We start from the raw sequence: 22,012 nt of genomic DNA, 5'->3' as shown, positions 1-22,012 counted from the left end.
CCTCTCCCCTTCCTCCCCCGTTGGGTGCTTTGCCAAATGTCTCCAGACTTTCATGTGACATCACCTCCCCATCTGACTCACGCTTTACTGAGCCAAGCCAGGAAAACTAACTGCAAAGAGAGGCCAACTCTCTTTATATAGAAGCACATCCCTCTGGAGGCAAAAGACACGCAGACACACACAGACACACACACTAACGCACACACATATACTCATGTACACAGGGTTTACTCGTAGCTTGCTGGTCGTAAGTGGGGTGTTGTTGCTGTTGTGGTGTTGTACTGTAGGTAGTCCTGGGCTGTGTAGCATGTCCTCAAAGCCATGACTTAAATGTCCAGAGAGTGGAAAACACATAACCCCACACCGAGCTGGCTACTTTCTCTCTTTCTCTCTCTCTCTATCTCTCTTTCTATATAAATATATATATATAAATATATATTTCTCTCTTTTCAAACACACTACAATCAAAAATGAATATTCTGCCACACCGAAAAGCTTAACAAATGCTCTGATGCCATGTTTACCTAAAGATCATTTGTGGTCGTAGTAGAGTAGCAGTAACCAACAAGTGATATCTGATGCGCTGTCGCCTTCTTTACGAGGGGGAGGGGGGGCAAGCGCCAGCTAGCTGAGTGTTTTAATTCTATCATGCAGCTTTGACATTTTGCAATACAGTTGTACATTTACCTTGGGTTGGTGTCATGTGAGATGGTGTATCGTGTGAGTAGGTCTCTTTCACTGCCGAGGAAAAACAGAGCCCGGTGATCGAGTCGATTTGTATTTTAAAAAATAGGTAGAAAGTAATTTTACCAAAATGCATTTTTTTGTCACGGTGTAGCTTGAACCTGACGTGCAGGTTGAGATGTGTGTGTGTGTGTGTGTGTGTGTGTGTGTGTGTGTGTGCTCTGCACTGCTGTGTGTAACTTATAAGAATGTGTCTAACAAATGCGTGGCTGAGTGCAAATGTGTGTTTGTTTCAAGGGTTCAGGGCAACACCTAGACACTAACTCTCTGTAGGTGAACCGCATGGCCACTGGAGCGCTTATACAACACAAAGCCTAAAAAAAAAAGGGATGAAAAATAGAGAGAGGTGGGAGGAAGACTTAGCTGCCCTTGTACCTGTTTCTTCATCTGGCACCGGGCCAGTGACAGAACAGTGTGTACTTAAAAAAAAAATGCATGTTTCATTGTGGACTTGGGCTGTCAGCTTTGGTAGCGTTTCTTCAATTTTTAAAAAAGGAACAGAGATGGCTTTGCATGACTTAGTTAATCTGAGCTGTGACTATCTTCTCAACACTAACTAACAAACAAACAAAAAAACAGTGTCAGTGGCTGCTCCCCTGACGTGTAGCGTGTGTTCATCCTGTCCCCCTTCGGTGGCAACGATGGGTTTTTAAATGTTTACCTTATTGCCTAAAGAACAAGCACATGTGACAATAGTTATAGCAACAAAAAGGTTTTTTTTCCCTTGGTATTGCATTTGCGTTGTTTTTTATATTTAGGTATAGACTCATGCAGTGTTTGAGCAGAGAGAGGAGCTTGCGTATTGATTTTTGTGTATTCGTGTGACAGACCTCCCCTCGTGGTTGCTATGCTGGTTGCTATGCTGTATTGCTAGAACATGTAGAACGTGATGCGACGGAGGCAGCCTCCCTCTCGCAGTGCACACAGACACAACAGCAGGGAGAACATTCAGGCTGTTAACACTTGGCCTGACCAGTTTTCCCTTACTTTCTCTCTTTTTTTAACCCCTTGTGTTGGCTTGTTTTTTCAGTTCTACAGAATGCCTTTAGGACCCTCACTGTCCTACACACTATGATAGTAAAGGATAAACCCAGAGACTTTTTTTCTTAAGCCTAGTGGGTTAAGGATGAATTAACTAGGACTACTTTCTCCCTGTCTTGTGCACTGCCGGTGTCGAAACTGCCTCCTCCTGTAGTGGAGTCATCTGTGATGAAGTTTTCATAGTTTACACAGGGTGTTGTCAGTTGAGATGCCTTAAGTATTTAACAATCATAATTTATTACTAACTGTAGATATTATGGGTATGTATTTAATTTTATATAGTTTTGTTTTCTTCCGGGGGGTTGGGAGGAGATTGGGTATTGAATCATAATTTATTTATTTAGAAATAACACAAAAATGCTATGAAAAAAAACTATTACCTCATTTTTGCATTTGTTTTAAATGGGAATGCTTTGCATGCAGTTAAAGTTAGAGAAAAAAAAAGACCCGCTGTTTGATCTCCACAAGCTGGCTGTGCGATGTTTACTGTCCAAGGCTGAGCTACTGAGCCCGCTCTCCGCCTCTCTCTCTCTCTCTTAGTCTCTCTCTCTCAGTCTCTCTCTCTCTCTCTCTCTCTCTCTCTCATGTGGTGCTGTGGATCTTGGTTACATTCCATTCAATGCAATTTATCTGATCCCCCCCCATGCTGTGATGTAGTGGACAAACTGCAATGAAGTGTTTTTATTTTTTTTGTTATTTTATTTTGCACTCACTTGTTTAAATATGGGAACCCTCTCACTGGCAAAAAAAAAAAAAAAAAAAAAAAAGTTAGTTTAGATAATTTAATATTACCACTAAGAACTCTGGCTTTTATTTTGTAACGCTCTGCTTCTCACAATGCACTATGGGTCTTAATAACGATCATCTGTGAAGCATGTTCCTTCGCTTTAACCTCTTTGTATCGATATTTTAATTTTCCATCTCTCTGGTGTTTCTCTTCAGTTCGTAGACTTAAGCATAACAAGTGCCTCGCTTTAAGTGTTAGGAGATATTTCCATATTACTGAAACCATTAATAACAATCAATCCATGAAGCCACCATGCCTTATTGGTTTTATAATTGAATAAAAGAGAGAGTCGTGAAGGAGCTAAGATAACATTTGACTGTGTCTACAAAAGCCATTACCCTAAAAAATTGAAGTCAAACTGTCCAAACTAGCTGTTGGTCTGTAGAACTGGAGCGGTACATATTGTGGAACTAGATCTGACTATTAAGAGGCATGTTTCACTGTGGGCTTTACAAACATTGCAGTAATCCTTCTTTAACTCTGTCTAGCTTCTATCTCAGACTCTCCACTTCTTTTTTTTTACCGTCCATCTCTCCTCTCAGAATCTATCCTCCGTTTCCTTTCACAGTCTAAAAAAGGAAGACGAGGAATTTAAAGCACAACCTTTTTCTAAAAATGCATGTTTTCTCAGGTTTCAATATAGTCTCAATGGTTTCATAGTATATGGGGAAAATATATACAAAGAATATATCAGAAAAAAATGATTTTGTTGCTGTTTGCAACTGAAAAAAACAAAAACTGAAGAGAATAATATCCCAAAAAGTGCCAGTGAAAGGGCTGCCGCCATTCTTGTATGAAACTCTGCTGTTTAGCTGTGACTGCGCAATGTTTTTTCAATATAGGATATTTTATCTGAAAATAGAACTATTTATCATTAATATTAAAGCAATAGCGCATTAATGGTGATGTGTGTGTTGATGAAGAAATGGATGAGCATATTATGGGTATGTGTTAGATTCGATTGTGGTGGAATTTTGTACTTCACCACAAAAAAGTACTAATAATAATAATGATTATGATTTCAAAAGTTGCATTGCTAAACCCAAACTGTTCTGTTTTTTAATTTTAATTATATTTCATGGCTTGTATATTATCCTTTTGTATGTGCTCTTTTTGTAATAAATTGGATAAAAAGGACAAGTTCTGGTTTTTTATTCTGGTATAATATGATCTCAGCTCCTCATGATAAGATGTAGTTCTAATTTGAACCTTTTGACACTTTTAAAATAAATATCAAGATGTAATGTACACACATTTTTCTAAAAATTCCACTAGACATAGTGTATCCGTAACAATGTATTTTACTAGACTTTATAGCTGCAATAGATTTTTTCCCCCACAACCTTGATAGTTTTTAGTAAGCTTCAGTTTCCACACAAAACAGAGCACCATTAGGATACATTTGGCGTTATTGCAGTATCTCTGTTTTGGTCTGTTTTTAAAGGGAAATATTAGTCTCCTAAGCTGTTAAATTCTCGACTTTCCATCAGCTAGACGCTAACGGTGTCTGTCTGCTGAAAATGGATTGCTGGGAGTGGTGGAAGAAACCCAAAAGAAGTAAAACTGAGGCCGTAAAACCACAACAGTTACAGTTTGAGTTAAAAGCTGCTGAATGCTCTGTAGTGCTGCGATGTACTGAAAGCCGTTTAATAATTCTCCGTGGGTTTGCCCCTCATTTTACGCATTGTCTTTAAAACTACTGTCATTATAAAAGTATTGATTATTGCAGCTTTAAAATAAAACTGTTGGTTTGGATGTTTGAATGAACCCATCAGTGAGTCAAACAGGTGGAAAGCTGTATTGCTTATTGCAAAAGAGTTTAATATTTTATAAAACCTAAATTATAACAAAACAACTGAACAAACCATCCCTGACTCATGGACCTTAAAAAGAATGGCACATTCAGTTTCCTGACCTATGAAGATATTGTCACAGTGTTTCTTTGCAGGCATTATTCCCAGGTGGTATTAAATACCCAACTTTAATATAACAGTAATAATTAAAAAAAACTATTAATATAAAAATCTGTCTAAGTTCCTGAGATATAAAACTAGCCAGAGTGTAATATCTTTGGTCATTACTTGAAACCATGAGGGAGTTTGTATGAATAGATAGTTGTTCTAGTATTTCGGGTAGAAGACCCTGGCGATCAGCCCGTCGGCCTTCTTAGTGTCCAGCCACTTCCCACACAGGAAGATGGTGGTGACACCATTGGCCGTGTTAGTGACTTCCACACGATCCAGCAGCCAGCCCGGGCTAAGACCAGAGTTGTCGTGCTCCACCCGAACTTTCTGCAGCTCGCCCATGTCGAGCATTTCCAACAGGAACCGGTCCGTCTGCTCGCGTTCGAAAAGGTTACGAAACTTCTGTCGCAGTGGCCGCTGACCTGAATCTCCGTTGGAGCCGTAGATGGTGATGAAAACATTGGCGTCCGTACCTGCTCCCTTTTCGTCGCCCGTGATGACGATGATTTCGTACTTGACGGGCACGAGGCTTCGAGCTTTACTGGCGAAGCTCTCGATGGCCTTTGTGCACTCACATGTCGAGAAATCCTCCCTCTTTGGAGAGAGAGGGATGAGGGCGTTGCAACTGAAGATGTACCTGGAGGAGGAGATGATGCAGAAAATGATTTGTTATCAACAGATGGTATAAGTTGAATGACTGACTTCTGCATTGATGTAGATTTGGCTCACTGAGCAGTTACTGGAGTCTTACTTGTTTCCCAGCTCCCTTTCAGTGACAACGACTTCCACCACATGCCAGAAAACCTCCCCCTTTACTTTCTTTCCATCCTTGGGTGTGTGGCCCAGACAGATACCAGCGATATCCCCCAGGTTCTTGGACGAAAACTCAAACCTGTCAACATTTCCCCTAAGAAGAGAGGGAAAACAAGCGTGTTCGAGTGAGTATAAAATTGGCCGACATACTTTAAATTCATGTCACTGCCAATTTGTTCTGGATTGTGTAATGTCATCATGGTGAATTGCAGCGTCTGTCTGAGCTAAAGTGCTTGGTGCTGGTGGGGATTATCATAATAAGTGAAAAGGCAGAATTAAAAGGAGAGAAAGCACATTTCTTTAAGCTTTCTCATGTACACAAGTTGCGGCTCATTAAGTTAATCTTGCACCAAGTACCTACCGCAAGAACCTCTTCTTCTTTGACGAGTTCTCCATTACAAATTCTTTTGATCGGCCCTTCCTGCCCTCAAGTACAATCCAGGCATTCTCTTTGGTTTCGGTGTCTCCAGTTGTGATACAGATTTCGTACTCTGGAGAAAACACGGACGATTTAAGTAAATGGTCTCAGTTGTTAACAAACCAACGTGTCCTACGTTTCCACACAAGATTTACATCAAACATTAAGATCCCTTGGCACAGAAACACATAGTGAAGTTCAATTTTTATTACATCACACCCCATTTTGATACTATTTATGCTGTTTTAAATGTTAGTGGCGAGTCCACCATTGCCAGGCTGAATGAATGCATTAGTAATCTTTGTATTCTTTCTCATTGATGTCAGCCTCTTTTTAAGCTTCTGCTAATGCAAACAGACCATCTTACTATTGCAGCTTCACATTAAAAGTATTGCAAAGCACAGGGTGGCTTTTACTGTGAAGAAGCCACAGGAAACACAATGTATGTGTCTCCAATGTCACTGGGATCAGTTTTTCAATAAAAAAAAAATCTACAAAACAAAGCAGCAGAGTTTTTTTGTCAAGCTCCTCAGAAAGGTAACAAACTAAACTGTGTCTTGCTGTTGGCAGGAAAACTATCTGCACTCTGAGCAGCATAAAAATACGATTGTGGTTTATCATAGCATGATGGGAAAAGGCATATTATGGACTTCCTTATTAACACAATGTTTGTTTGATTGGCAGCACTGTAAACAGAAACATGCATTGTATTTCTGACAAAGTAGCTACTCAAGCAGTGTCTGCTGCCTCTAGAATTATGGGACCTGTAGTATAAATCCATTTTTGCTGTTTGGCACTTAACCACGCGTCGCCAAATCACCCAAGAGTCAAATCTTAATGATTTCATCTTTAAAATGTGTTTCGTTTATTGCTGGCCTTACTCGTCTTCTCGTTGAGGTCCAAGTAGTCGTTGTTAGCGCACGCCAGTTCTCTCATTATCTGTCCATCATCGTCATTCTTTGCAAGCCAGCGGTCACAGGGGAAACGAAATGTTTTGTCCAGGATCTCATCCTTTACATCGATATATTCCAAGTGCCATCCTGGAGCAGGACCTAGGAGTAATACGATCAGGAAACAAATATAGCCATTTAGTAAAAATGCTGTCAAAAAAATAATGGTACAAGAGTGATGCTGCAATCTTTCAGGCTAACGCGTATAATGTTGCATCACCGCTTCAAGTTCCCTCAAATCAACAAATCAGACATCAACTGGTCAGGTTTCATTAAAATCAGAGTGGTGACTCAAAACACATCTCCTATGATGTCAGACTAACGAATCTGTGGCCAGATTTATCTTTGGATGAGTGATTGTAACTTAAGTTGTCACAATGCCAGTTACAAAGTGCAGATTTAATCAGCCTAACATGCGGACAGAGTGACTGTCAATCTGAAAGGCTGACCTGAGTTGTCGTGCCAGACTCGTACTTTGGAGAGATCTCCCATGCTGAGGATGTCAGAGAAGCGGAATGTGTCCACCTGCTTGCGCTCAAACTTGTTGGACTTGTTGCACTCTTTCAATGCCAGCGTCCCCGTGTCCCCGTTCTCTCCGAAAACTATGATCCACACGTTGGCATCAGTGCCTGCCCCTGAGGAGACAAGAAAGTCACAGATTTAGAAAAAAAATCATCAGAATTTCTGCTTCCCTGGAACAAAACCATGTTGGATTAAACAAAGATTAATGAGAAAAAACTGTACAGCGTGGCAATGACTCTGAATTAACTGTGATTAGATTTTCAAATCCAAAATCTGAATAAGCACAGTATATTGTCATTTAAACTATATCATTGTTATGACGTTTCTTAATGCATCTTTTCTATTATTTACATTATAACTCATAAAAATGTTCACTAGAAAAATGCACTTGATATTATACATTTTAAAAAGTGATTGCACTTTATTGTAGATCTTTTAAACTGCAATGCAGCTCAACAAATGCAGGGATTTCTTGAATTGCCAATACATACTGAGATTGCAAAGCCCCGAGGAAAGTGATCTGCCAACAACCAGCCACATTATGCAGAGTAAAATGAGCCGCAGAGAAAGCTGCGTTCTTTGACTCAGACAGCACATCTATAATCCCTCTGTGCTTTATTATTTCATTACAGTGAGTTAGACACTAAGTGGATGTGTAGTAGGCGATGGTGAGAACAAACCTCTCTCATTCTGCAGCATTTTGTGTGTGTCCTAGTTCTACACTTGTCTGTGCACTAAACTAGAAATCGTATACTTCAATTAACGCTGCAGTTTTAATGAGCGATACTAGTGTTAGCAAGATGAGGAATTGCATTTTATGTAGCTGTTACCTTTAAATGTTTCTTTTATTTTCATATACATCCTACTAGACATTCAATGCCTCTTTAAACTATACATGTAGATCATCCGATCCCAAAGGAGACCATTACTTTATGCACAGCATCGCCTATGCAAGGCTGTCTCTGTGTGTGTGTGTGTGTGTGTGTGTGTGTGTGTGTGTGTGTGTGTGTGTGTGTGTGTGTGTGTGTGTGTGTGTGTGTGTGTGTGTGTGTGTGTGTGTGTGTGTGTGTGTGTGTGTGTGTGTCTATCAGCCAGGCTCATTATTCCTCCCAGAGTCTCAGTGGTGGTGCAGGGCTACATCTTAGCTTCCAGTAACAGCCAGAGGCAGAGAGCACTCCTTTGAAGTCGGCTCAGACTTTCTCGCCACGCTATCGTATTGATCAGCAGCACTACTGAGCTATAGAAAAATACTGCATGAAGAAAAGAGAGAGCAAAGCCGCGTGCTTTCTGAGGAGGCTTTCTTTCATTAGCACATTGCAGTCAAACATTAATTATTCCAGCTTTGCTCCTCATAGAAAAACAAAGACCTCTGCACAAGGAAAGGTCAAATGTGGTTTAGGAGTAATGTGACATATCCATGAACTCAGCCTCTAGCTTTGGATAATGGTTGATAGAATGTGATTACAGACACAAATAGACAAGGCTGTAGCATTAATTTGGCATTACGGGGTGAAGAGTTCACGCATCTGAGAATATCAAGGCATCCTCCACTTTGATCTTAACCGTTTAAGGACCTGCAGGTTACCCTCAAGTGCTTTATTTTGAAAGAGTTCTGAAAATAATCAAGAGGGGGGATTGAAAGGTGATCCCAGGACAGACTTGCCAGGAATATCTCATCTGACACTTTAGTCCTTCAGCATCCCCCAGCTAGAGCTGGAGGAGGCTACTGATGAAAGAGGACGTCTGAGCTGCTCTGCTCACTCTGAGCGTCCCTGGATCTGACCGGGCGCTGACCCCGTGATGAAAGGATGGATGGACGAGGTCGGTGTGCCTAATGAGTGGACTCATCAGTTGAATCGATTCAAATCTGCAGTTCCTCTGCCTCACAGGGCTATCCAAGTGTTAACATATCATTTATTTAGTAAATGCTAAAATTATTTGATTTGATATAACAGACCCTTCTGATCAGTGGTTTCCAACCCAGTGTTCAATACCCTCCAAGGGGTCACTAGATAATTAACAGTAAAAAAAGCAGAAAACTTTTGCTGCATTTCTTTTCTTTTTCTAATTGCCGATTTTTGCTTTTGAATTATCCAATAATTGTAGATATTCAGGCTGCTAAAAAGTCTTCAAATAAAAGTAAACAACAAACAATGACATATGGAACCTGTTATGATGAGTCGCAAGTAGACAAAGCTTTGTTTAAAGCCAAGAAGGTTGAACAACTGCTTCGCAGTATTTCTGATATTGAAGCATAGAAATACATATCCCAAATGTTCTTTTCTGACTGCAGCAGGTCAGATTACTGCATATTCACAGTTTTCCATGAGACTACCGATTAATTAAACAAAACATTTCTTTGAGCGTGCTGACAGCAGCCGGCGTGTGTTCAGGACTTACCTGCACTGTCACTGGTCTTGACCTGGACTATGTAAGTGGTGAGCTCCACCATTAGCTCCTCGTCCACCACAGCAGCCATCTCGCAGATCATGGTCCTCTTTGGTCCATGTGTCCTGGAGAGCCACTCCTCATAGGTGAACGAAGACACCTCCTCTGTGGTCAGGTTACGCATGATCACCTGGATGCACAGAATTAGTTCTTTAACATTCTGATTGTTTACCACATTCACCATCTTAGTTTAGCATGTTGGCATGATAATATTTACTTAAGTGCACCGGAGGCTGACGAAAACGTCCTAAACCAAAATCACTGAGTTAAAGATAAGGGTTAGGAGAGTTAAAATGTTGACCTGATGATGGCGCTAGAGGGCAAGTTAAGTTATCAACCTTATCAACATGAATGTCTGCACAAAACGTTATAGCAATCCAATAGTTGTTAATCTCATGAGTAAGATTTATCCACTCGGCACCATAAATCCACAAAACGTCATGTCAATCCATTTAAATAGTTGTTGAGAAATCTCAGTCTGATCCAAAGTGGTGGACCAACATCACAGCGTGGATAAAAGCATGATTATATGAATAAGCCTTGTGTCATACATTATCGTATTATGGACACTAATGTGTTACGGGTATGAGCAGAAACCCTCCCTCCCCCAGGATGTCTGATCACTAGTCCTGGGAAACATTTCATTACTAGACAGAGACTCAGCTCAGGAAGCCGCACTCATATAACCTCTCCACTCTGCATATTTATTTGGGCAGATTACTATGCTGGCAGTTTGCCCGGTGCACTGTTGTGTCCTTTTCAATACATAGACCCAGCAAATCCATAAAGGCAGCACATCTGCTTGTGATGCTGAACACACAGGGCTCTGTGCAGGGTCAAGTCAAGGAGATGTTTCGCAGTCACCGAGTCCCAGGCACCAACGGACAGGGCTCGGTATTGTTCCTGACTGCTCTGCTGCTCTGCAGGCGATGGTGACTTTACCAGAGAAGACATTTGCATAGGAAATGTGTTCTGTTTCGTCAAAGCATTTGGCCTGAGACATCAGATTGAATTTGGAGGTGAGCAGTGATGTTGTCCTCAAAGGTCAGCCAAAGAAGAAAAAAAAACTATGCATATTAATAAAGTTGATGATATTGCTGGACTTTGCATTAATACACTATAAGACCATTTAAAATCAGAAACAGAAACACACAGGGCTCATTACTGAGTGTTCCTGTGTGTGCGTGCGTGTAATGATGCCAGAACAAACAGTATGGTGAATTAATGATTCAATATGCTCACTCCAGGAACTCTGGGCCCTGCTGTGTGTGTGTGTGTGTGTGTGTGTGTGTGTGTGTGTGTGTGTGTGTGTGTGTCTTTGTGGGTGGGTGAATCACTGACCATTCTCCTGCAGGCAGCGATAGATGTGTGTGTTTGTTTTTGTCTGTGTGCTGTGTGATATAATAGATTGAATGATCCTGTGACCTACAGCATACTCTGCCAGTGTAAAAACACAAACCTGTGAATGCTTTGTACTATTGATTTTGGAAGTAAGGTTCTGCTTTTTATGCTCCTGTCAGGTTCTTCTTTGTATCCGATTAAACTTAACAAGAATATAGGAAACCTGTGCATTGATCAGCTCATTATGGAGACTAAAAGCTGCTTAAAGCTTTCCTTTTTCTGTAATCTTTGACACATTTCTTGCATTTAAACATCCCCTGAACAAACACGTTTATCTGTCCTGGTTAGTCAAAAGAGCACTCCACCGATTTAGCATTTCACTCCTGTAAAATTGTTAAAACTTTAACAGTTTAAAAAGAAGTATTTAAATCAGTGCAGCGGAACCAGCATTATCGTCGGTCTTATTCCATGCAATTTTTCTTCCTTCCTTGTCAATACCTGGTGCCTACATTACCCACAATGCAACTGAACCACTAACAGTTCAGTGTTGTATACTAGTAGTGGCTAATGTTGCCAAAAGCTGCTAACCTCAAACAGAGATGACAAGCAGGCTACAGAGGTAGCATAGGTAACTCCTTATTTTCCATCTCCAGACTCCCAGATTATTTGTTATTTGGACCCAAATATGTTTTTATATATGCAATAATACTCCTCAAGACCTGTAAACACATTTTGGTGTGTTATGTTGGTCGAATTCTTATTTAAGGTGAACTGACCTGATCCAGAAACCAGTCAGGTCGACTGCCAGAGCCATCAATACGAAGCCTCATTTTCCTCAGTGGAGCAATGTCATCGATCTCCATGTTGAAAGTGTCCTCCTGACCGCGCTCAAACCTGATGTCAAACACATAGAGAACAGAGTTTATAATCTGCAGCATAATGAGACAGTCTCTTTATTCTTTCGTGTTTTGCTACCTGTCCTCATTCTTCTGCAGCAGCATCTCCTCCGTGCTGCCGTTGGCTCCAAATACAGTCATGAAGATCAGGGTGTCTGTTCCTGCGTTCTGCACGTCTCCTGTTACTACGGTCACCTCGTAAATAATCTGACAAGAAAATATTAGACATTGTACTTATTATATATTATTTACACACTGTAGCAATAGGAGATTCAGTTGTCTTGCAGCTAATAAACAACATACATTGTTTTATTTTTTAGAAACTATGAGGTTGACTGCGGTGATGTAAACATCCAGAACATAATGGAAAGAATATATACTATATCGAAAGCATGTTTTTTACAGTTATATTTTAAAACAGGTACAGGACATGAGAGGGACCATTAAAAAGTAGCTAAAGTTGTAAAGCAATGAAATTGTAGTAACAGTTTTATTGTTTCTAATGTCAATATTTATCTTGCTAACAGAAATAGATGTGAAGACAAAGGAGATGAGGAAGATAGTTGTTTATAATCTTACTTGACATATTTGTCGTCATACTTCTATAATTATTTCTGCTTTTATTATTATATATGCAGAATAACCTCTTGGAAGTCACTTATTCTCTTAATTTCAAGATGCGTTTAATATCTTCATCAATGAATCAACCTCCAATAAGTTAATTTTCATCGATATCAATCTTCTACAATTGTAATGTCTTAGCACGATAATGTTAAGGATCTACATTTTCTTTAAGATAAATCAGATATTTACACCTATTCTTAGCATCTTGTTTAAAGACAAGCAATTATAGGTACATTTCTTATCTCAGATGTCACTGAATGTATCACAGGCTGAAAGGTGTTGTTAAATCTACTCAAAAATGTCTTTGAAATTCATTGGAAATCCCATCTAAACCAAGATATGTACCAGTTTTCAAGGTATTAATTGGAAATAATTGGAGTCGTGCAACATTGTCCTCAAAGTAAATAGCTCCATTGTGTTTCATTAGTGACAGAAATTGACTCATCATCATTAGTCTAGTCTCTTTCGTTAATTAAATGTAATTGTGATGCATGTTCTCAGCCAAACGACTGACCTATAACCTATCAAATTACTGATATTTACATACCTGCTGGGAGATGGAAATGGCCTCTGCATCCAGCACGTTGAATACTCGAGAAGTCAAACCATCTCCTCGATCTTTGGCCAGCCAGCACTTGCAAGCAAAGATATATTTGACCCCTTTGGTTGGCACAGCAACAGACAGCTCATCAACCAGCCAGCAGCTCTCAGGAGTGGCCCCATCATGACCTAGCTGCAGGGAGGACGAGCAACAATCACTTCGAGCAACGTGGGTGTATTATTCCTGCGTGTCCAATGTGTGTGTGTGTGTGTGTGTGTGTGTGGATGTGAGACGTGAGAGTCGCTGAAAACTCAAACAGCTTCCCCCTCACCTCCACTTTTTTTATCTCCCCCAAATCTGAACCTTGCGACTGAAAGCTTTCCAGAGAGCCGGCCTCAAAGCCCTTCCTCTCGTCCGGCAGGTCCAGCCACAACCTCTCTGTCTGGGTGTGATTGGCCCCGATAATGATAACATAAGCCCTGCTGGTGGTGCTCGCATCCCGCTCCAGTCCAGTACAGATGGTGATGTGGTATGGTATGACTGCACAGGAAGGGAACAGCACTTATTCATTCACGGCGAGCAAGAGATTATGTAAAGATGTCTGTGTTAGAATAGTAATGACAGACATTCACAGAGCAGAGGATGAATCCAGTTTAACAATGCAGAAGGTTTTTCTTACTCGGGAGCTCAACTTCCTCCTCCTTCTTTTTGCTCTTTTTGTTCATGTTATTGTCGACACTCTTCACTGTCACGGCTGAGTTCTTCTTTTTACTGTTGATGCTTTCTCTAACACCTTCGTAACCCTGAAAGAACACAACACACTCATAGGGATGCAGATTTACACACCAACACAGATGCTTGCTAATATCTTTAGAGACACACAAAGTCTGTGTGTGTTTAATAGGGATGTGTGGATTTATAAGTTTAGACATTCAGTGAAATTATATGAATTATCATTATTAGCCATGGTAGCAATGCTTGTAATAAAACAGTATGTTGTGTAATTCTATTTAAAGGGTTAGTTTACCCAAAACATAAAGAAAAAAATGAATACCCCTAGTGTTGTTTGCCATACAGACAGTTCCCATCAGCCTCAGCTCTATTTTGTTTTTAGAGGTCATTTTCAAATGTTAGCTTGTTATCATCTTAAACCCAGGAATGGTAATGTTCTTCAAAAAGTTTTTGATATTTTCTTCTCAAAATGAAATCCTGAAAGTGATCAATTAATGAAATGCTCTGACAAAAAAAAGAGAAAAAATGAGGTATCTGTGGCATTACATTCGAATGGGATGCTTGAAAAGGCTAACCTACCTGCCTGCAATACAATAGCCATGTTCATTGTTTAAGTTCATCATGAAAATGTTTGGGGGACTAGCTTTGGATGCAGGCCTGAAGGTAAGTGGGGCAGACTGCGCAACTTTCTTGCTAAACTCAGCAACTTTCGTATCTAGTGCTACCTTAAAAAAGAAAAAGAAAAGAAAAGAAAAGAAAGGCCGGGTTTTTTTGGTTGGATATACATATTCTTTAAATCTAGCGTACTCTCGCTAATTTCTCAAGATTACCAACCCTGCCTTTAAAATCAGATAATGAACAAGGTAAACATAATACCTGTTGAACATCAGCATGTTAATGTTATTGTGAGCAGGTTAGCATGCTGACATAAGCATTTAGTACATGTTCACAGAGATGCTTGGCATGGCTGCAGAATGATAGTCTTGTTCAAATGCTGTATTTCAATGTTCTGAGACAAACAAAATTAATTTCAATGACAACCAAAAAAAAGAAATTGTTATCTCAAATCCTCAGCTAATAAATCTACACTATGTTGTAGAGATACCTTGAAAAAAAGAAGTGTCTTTTTGTAATTTAGGTGAACGGACCTTTCTACTATTGTGTTTGAATATCTCTTTTCCCATTTGTACACATGACTTTAAGGCACCTCCTACACATATTCACACACATACGTCTTCAATTGCTACCTTAACATAGAAGACTCTCGCAATGCGTCGGTCCTCCCTCTTCCTGGACAGCCAACGTTCACATAAGAAGAGATAGACCTCTTCCGTATCCACGTCAACCACCTCCACCTGGTCCAAGTACCAGTCTGCACTCATCATACTGTTATCATGGCGTATTTTTATCTTGAAAACCTGTCCGAGGTCAACGGCTTCGATAGTGAACTTATCCACCTGGGGAGATAAAACATGACCATTGGTGAAATAATAACAAAAAGTATAATCATGTAGTTTGTATGATGTATTTGCTGTAATTTAGTTTTCTTTTATAAAGCTCATTATGTCAGGATTATTTGTCACTTCATTGGATAGTATACAAAATGCTTTCTTACAGATCCCCGTTCGAACTTGTTGCTGTTCGTCTCCGACTTGCTGAGTTTCCTCTCCCCAGTGTCCCCCTGGTCCCCGTAGATCGTGAGGAAGACATTGGCGTCGGTGCCGCCTCTGTAAACATCACCTGTCATCACTGACACTGTGTATGTGTGAGCTGTGGTGGGGGTACAATGACCACAAACAAGGACACGGGGGATCAATTTGAGTGCAATTGGCAGATAATAGAGTGAAAAGAAAGCAATTTTCCATCGCTGTTTGGTGCCGCTGTCATAACAGAAACTCACTCAGGGATTAGAGAGGACCTGAAGGGAAAAGTGTCTTGTTTCGGAACTAATGCTCAAAAAGGTGGAGGAAAAACAGGACCCAAACAGGGTGACAAAGCACACATTTCTGTTTTGTTCAGTTTGTGTGTATGAATGCAGTTGAATTCAATTTGTCTGCGTGCGTTAACATACTCTCCAGGGCATCTTCCACCTCCACTTCGGTGACTTTCAGGCTCCCGTCGCGTAAAAGTTTCTCAGTGATGATGTCAGAGGGCACCAGCTCTCTCACCGTTTCTCCATCATCCTCCGACTTGGCGAGCCAGCATTCACACGGGAAGATGACAGTCTCTGAACCCTACAGAGAGAGAAAGGCCAATTAATTTGTGTGTTTTTGCCTTTGAGCAGAATCAGTGAACACGATGTCCTGTTTTTTTGTCTAAGCCTCTGAAATCACACTGCTCGATAAACCTCATCTATTTGTGCAGAGAACATCCCCACCTGCTGACCAAAAATAGCGTTTGTGTTTCCCCGGTGGACGTGACAGTAAGGTGTTGACAAAGACAAATGAAAGTTCTCTAGAACTAAAACCTAAGATGTGTGTTAAGCAGAAAGGTACAAGTACTGAAATAAATATCAGTTGTTTTTTGTGGCATTTTTACCTAAATTTGCATTTCCTGCAACTTTATACTTGACAACTAAAATTAGTAATTACTAAACAGAATAAGATTTTCCATACAAAAACATATGATCATCTTTTAAAATATGATGCATTGTTATAGATTAAAGTACCAAACAGTATATAAAGTAGTTAAAAACAGCACCACCTTTTACTACAACCGTAAAATGCTACTTACACATTAATGAATCAGTAATAATCATCCAACAAAATAAAATAGAATTTGTGAAATTATAACACGTGGCCATTTTTCATATGTAGCAACATTTTCATTGGTCTTCAGGTCTTTTACTTGTAATAGAGGATTTGTCCTCTGTAGGCAGTACCTTTCCCTTCCTGAGCAGGCGTCTGATCTCCACTCTGTCCAGATGCCAGCCTGGGTTGACCCCACGGTTGTCATGGCCGATTCGGATCTTTTCAATTACGTCCCCCACATCTTCTAGCTGCACAGAAAGAAGAAATTAATTAACTAAATTAATTGTATTCAGCATTGTATTTACTACAGTAAATACACTGATGGCCTTGATGTTCTTCACCGAGCTTGATGACTGCTCCATTTCTTCTTATTTATGACTGTACACTGTAATTATACCTCAACAATAAACATGTCTTCAGCTCCTCTCTCAAAGTACATCCTCCTCTCCCTCTTGTTGACACACAGAGACTTCTGCTGGCTGCAGACTGCATCTCGCCCGTACAGGACGATGAAGACATCTGCGTCCGTGCCAGCTCCAAACACGTCGCTGGTGAAGGTTTTAATTTCATAAGGAACAACTACAAAAATAAAAGAATGAAAAAACAGTTACGTGCATCAAATAACCAACATATTTAATTGTGATGTAGATTGTCAATGCAGTGACGATTTACATGGTGTGTAAAGCTCCGTCTGAAGTGAATTAGGGAAAAGGTCCCTGACGATGGCTCCGTCATCCTCCCCTTTATCCAACCAACGACCGCAGGGGAAGTGCAGTTTCAGTCCAAGAGACGGCGCATCAATCTCCACCCAGTCAAGGAACCAGCCTGCTGATCCTCCACCTTAAACATTAAACACAAACTATTGTGATCATGTGGACTCATTTTGCACCATTCACTGCACAGTCAGGGAGTCTGTCCCACCGTACCTCGGTTGTCGTGTCCAACACGCAGCTTCTTCAGTGGTCCAATGTCCACAGCTTCCACGATGAACTCATCGATCGTACCCCGCTCAAACTTGTTCTTATGAGTCTTTGAAGCCTTCAGGTTAATTATCCCTGTAGATGCACACATCAGAGAGTCATTTAATAATTTAAATACAAATGCAGATATATATAATTTCAGTATGATAGTCTGAAGTGTTACCTGTGTCATCCTTGGTGCCGTACAGGATCATAAAGACATTAGCATCAGTTCCTGCATACTTTTTGTCACCAGTTTTTATCCTCATTGTGTACGTTGTTGACATGGCTGTAATAGAAAGAAACCAGAAGAAATTAAACATGAGGCAAAAAAAATGTCTAATGTCTTCTTTGGAGGTCACTTTGTTTCTTCAGGTCAGTGCTGTAATGTTGCTCTCACCTTTCTGTTCCAGACCGAGTGTGGTTTCAGAGTCTTCCTCATCATCATCATCTCCTTTCTTCATAAAGGCCTCGTCCACAGGAACTAGCTCCCTGGCAAGCTGTCCATCATCCTCATCAACGGCCAGCCAGCGTTTACAAGGGAAAAAGTACCTAAAACAAAACACATAATAATGCTGTGCAGTGTAAAGTACTGATATAATAGTCTCTTTAGGATTATCAAATGTTCCTGTACTCAAAGAATACTCAAAGAAAAGGGCCATCTCTACTTAGACAGACAGAAAGGCTGTCGCTTAACCAGAATATTATGAGTACCATTTCCCGCCACACAGCGGAGCTCTTCAGACATTTTATGAGCAAGCAAGCCTGCTATGAAGGATGATGCTGTTTTGTGAAACCTGTGGCAATGATTTGATGTCACAATGAAATCAATTAAATAAATGATTGTCTATTTTTTTATTTTATTAATAGGTTTAATTATTCAAGGTATTTGTCTGGAGATGCAGTTACACATCTGAATTAAAGTGCTGATGGATCTCTGGCCCCTTTCTAACATCATCATGACTTACGTGGTGTCATCTTTGTTGTCTACAATTTCCACTCTGTCCAGAAACCAGCCGGCACTGGCCTCACTGTTGTCATGTCGGATCCTCAGCTTCTTCAGGGTCCCTAAGTCGACTGCTGCGATGTTGAAAATGTCCTCCTGGGTCACATGCGATCAGACAGGTAACAAAAGGGTCAGGAAATGTCACAGATCTCAGTTGAGCAGTCCACGAGAACCTCATTACTTATTTATATGATCTGTATTTAACCTGTAAGGCTCCTTAGATACAACTTGTGTTTGACAATTGACGCTTATCCAGGTAAACAGTATCATGGATAACAATCATGACCATGTAGAACACAGAAGATAAAACAAACCTATACATTATGAACAGTGTTTCCCCCAGCACCACTCTTTACGCTGAGCTAAGATAAACTTAGCTTCTCCTGATTCTAGCCTCATATTTATCAAACATGAGAGGTATGTATCTTCTCATCCAACTCTCTGCAGGAAAGTGAAAACTCTACTTCCCAAACTGTCAGACAAAAGTTTATATCAATACTCAGATATTGAAAAATTAAAATGAGCCATCTAGAACTGACAGAACCAAAGCTTACCTGGCCTTTCTCAAATTTGTTCAGGTTGTTTGCCTTCCTGAGCCGTCGCTCCCCCGTGTCGCCGGTCTCTCCATAGATGTTGACGTAAACATTGGCATCAGTGCCCGCCCCCCACATAGTCCCAGTAAACACATGAACCTCATATGAGTTCACTGAGAGGAAAACACAGTTAGAAAGTGCACATCATGAGTGACATTCAAACATTGCATCTGATTAACCTATAATGTCACAATTAAAACAAACAATGTTTGCTTACAAAGGCTTGCCTTTGTAAGCAAATAACAGTGAGTCAGCACATTCCATTCATGCTCTACTCACCCTCCAGGTCTTCATTGCCTTCATTCAGCAGCTCAACCACAATCTCCCCATCCTCCTCATCCCTGGCCAGCCAGCGGTTACAGGGGAAAGTAAATGTCTCCACCACTTCCTGCAGCTCCTCAACCATCTCCACCTCCTCCTCTTCCTCTTTCTTCTTCTTCTTCTTGTCCTTCTTCTTGTCTTTCTTGGTGTCCTGCTTCTTCACCTCAACCTGCACCATAGCCATCGTCAGTCGCTTGATGTCCACCGACTCCAGGAACCAACCGTCTCCGATACCCTTCCCGTCGTGGTAGATACGCATCTTGTAGATCTTACCAATATCCTGAGCCTCAATCTGGGTTGCAAGTATGAAACACGGGTCAAACCAGGACCTCAAATCTCCTGCATACATTGAGATAACAGGAGACAGGCTTTATACGTACCCTGAAGATCTCAGTGGTGCCACGTTCAAAATTGTTGGAGCGACTCTTGAGCACGAGGACTTCAGTTTTTCCTTCATCTCCGTAGAACTGACAGAAGACATTGGCATTGGTGCCACCAGCACGCACATCCCCTGTGACCACTGTTACTTCATAGTTGATCACTGTAAGAAGAGAGGCAGTGCAATATACCTTAACTCAAAAATCACTGTTACTGTGTTTAAAATGATTAATTCTGACTGTTCTGTGCTGGTGTTATTTACATTGTTCGATGTCCAAGATCTCACTGGGATAGATCTCAACCTCCACTTTTCCATCGGCCTCGTCTTTGCAGAGCCAGCGGTGGCTTGGGAACATGTACTGCTTCCCATGAACCGGTACAGAGATCTGCACACTGTCCAGAAACCACCCAGCCCGCAAGCCCTCATTCATGTGACCAATCAGGAAACGGTTGATCTGTAAGCACAGAGGGCATAAGATGTAAACATAAACTGGTTTGTTTGTGAAGCGTATTCATGTCTTAAGAACTTGCCTCTCCGATGTCAAAGGTGTCAATGGTAAAGATGTCAGTTTGTCCCGTCTCAAAGTAGTTCCTGAGGTCGTTGTCGGACACCGCCAGTATCATCTTGTTAGTATCACCCTTCTCTCCGTACAGCTTGACGAACACCCTGGAGTCCGAGCTGGCCCCACTCACACTGCCTGTTTTAATTGCTATGTGGTAGCTGACATCTTCGGAGGATGGACAGAGGGAAATTAAAGATTCAGGGTTTTTTTATATCAGAAATGAAATTTAAAGTTTGCTTAACCTATCATTGGTTTAAAATGTTATCTAGGCACTCACTAAAGAGACGCAGGCCATCTCCAGCTGGGACTAACTCACGGACAATCTGTCCATCATCTTCATTACGGTCCAACCACCTGAAAAAAAAAACAGACAAACTGAATCCTTAAAAGACTGAGATCAAGCCTCCAATCAAACCTCCATGAATATTTAAATTCTTTAAAAAAGAATCTATAAACATGGAAACACATTCAGTTTACACAAGTAATAGGGAGAAAAAAGGTAAGACCCAAACAATAATTTCCCCATTGTGGGACTAATAAAGGATTGATTATTATTATTATTATTAAAACGCACTGGCTGTAACTATGCATTATAACAATAACATTTATCAGTTTATAAGTTTCTACTTTATGCATTAGCTTCCATTTCAAATCACTAAACCTTTTGAGTGGCCTAAGATTATCGATCATTTGAGGAAATTAATTCACCATTAGGTCAAACGCAAAACATTCAAACAATTACATTACATTGTTTTGCATTGTAAGCTTGATAAGCTTTCCCTTTTATTAGGACGGACAGGCAGACAGGAAGAGCCTCTTTCTTGGTGTAACACTGCACCTCCACCTTGCGGTTTGGCTCCAGTTACTAAAGGAGAGAGCTGGTGACTACTGCATTTAGTCCCTATTTGTAGTGGCACACTCATCCTTCAGCTGCCTATCTACTTAACCACCCGCCACTGGAGAACTAGTGAAGGTAACAGTGGCCTATTCATAAGGCGTCAGGGCAATTGTGTCTATGTTTTGGTTGGTTACAGAGACTTGTTTTCTTACTTGTGAAGACAAATCAAAACCACTTCCATATCAGGGTGCAGCCAGCAGTTTGGCATAAAGACTAGAAGCACTTCCTGCAAAAACCACAACTTGCTGTTTTCACACTGTCATTATGCACCATGTATTCAAACAAGACATGACATGCTGATCCGAGACTTTAGAGGTGCTGAAAGGCCTTTAGAGCCAGGCTAGCTGTTTTCCCATTATGCTAAGCTAAGCCAAATGTCTCCTGGCTACAGCTTCAGATGTACCATAAAGACACAAGAGTGGTTTTGATCTGATCACACAACTCTCTACAAGAAAGCATCCAACTGTATTCCAAACTGTCTACTATGCCTTTAAGCCATGTCTAAAGTATTATTGCCTTGCCTGAAACAGGGGAACTCTGTGGCCAAACTCTCTGGCTGGCCTTCCTCCCGGACCAGCACCTTATCAAGGAACCAACCACATCCTCCACCGCGGCCATCGTGGCCGACGCGCACTCTGCGCACTTGGCCCAAAGACACCGACTCAATGAGAAACTCATCGTGCTGAGGGGAGACAGAGTGAAAACGGATTAAAGGATGTTTGC

The 22,012-nt window shown here is 40.8% G+C and overlaps 1 protein-coding gene across 1 annotated transcript in view; it reads right to left on the bottom strand.

Annotated features, from left to right (window-relative positions):
* Positions 1–4,692: 4,692 nt before the first annotated feature.
* Positions 4,693–22,012, bottom strand: part of LOC129102676 (lipoxygenase homology domain-containing protein 1) — a 28,786-nt gene continuing 11,466 nt past the window's right edge. The window contains exons 14-41 of the mRNA XM_054612921.1: positions 21,811–21,971; positions 20,669–20,745; positions 20,360–20,556; positions 20,091–20,283; positions 19,831–19,991; positions 19,409–19,742; positions 19,091–19,242; positions 18,499–18,632; positions 17,931–18,082; positions 17,715–17,819; positions 17,498–17,626; positions 17,244–17,411; positions 16,969–17,150; positions 16,703–16,819; positions 15,893–16,055; positions 15,437–15,591; positions 15,069–15,278; positions 13,769–13,892; positions 13,421–13,629; positions 13,096–13,281; positions 12,004–12,131; positions 11,805–11,922; positions 9,640–9,817; positions 7,167–7,352; positions 6,649–6,819; positions 5,711–5,840; positions 5,288–5,443; positions 4,693–5,173 (exon numbers count right to left, since the gene is read on the bottom strand). Of these exons, the coding sequence (XP_054468896.1) occupies positions 4,693–5,173; positions 5,288–5,443; positions 5,711–5,840; positions 6,649–6,819; positions 7,167–7,352; positions 9,640–9,817; positions 11,805–11,922; positions 12,004–12,131; positions 13,096–13,281; positions 13,421–13,629; positions 13,769–13,892; positions 15,069–15,278; positions 15,437–15,591; positions 15,893–16,055; positions 16,703–16,819; positions 16,969–17,150; positions 17,244–17,411; positions 17,498–17,626; positions 17,715–17,819; positions 17,931–18,082; positions 18,499–18,632; positions 19,091–19,242; positions 19,409–19,742; positions 19,831–19,991; positions 20,091–20,283; positions 20,360–20,556; positions 20,669–20,745; positions 21,811–21,971 (4,857 nt within the window). The remainder of the gene's footprint in view (positions 5,174–5,287; positions 5,444–5,710; positions 5,841–6,648; positions 6,820–7,166; positions 7,353–9,639; positions 9,818–11,804; positions 11,923–12,003; positions 12,132–13,095; positions 13,282–13,420; positions 13,630–13,768; positions 13,893–15,068; positions 15,279–15,436; positions 15,592–15,892; positions 16,056–16,702; positions 16,820–16,968; positions 17,151–17,243; positions 17,412–17,497; positions 17,627–17,714; positions 17,820–17,930; positions 18,083–18,498; positions 18,633–19,090; positions 19,243–19,408; positions 19,743–19,830; positions 19,992–20,090; positions 20,284–20,359; positions 20,557–20,668; positions 20,746–21,810; positions 21,972–22,012) is intronic.

The sequence above is a fragment of the Anoplopoma fimbria genome, chromosome 14 (assembly GCF_027596085.1).
Source record: "Anoplopoma fimbria isolate UVic2021 breed Golden Eagle Sablefish chromosome 14, Afim_UVic_2022, whole genome shotgun sequence".
NCBI classification, from domain to species: domain Eukaryota; kingdom Metazoa; phylum Chordata; class Actinopteri; order Perciformes; family Anoplopomatidae; genus Anoplopoma; species Anoplopoma fimbria.
The sequence above is the reverse complement of the archived record's forward strand: the minus strand, read 5'-3'. Positions and strand labels throughout refer to the sequence as shown.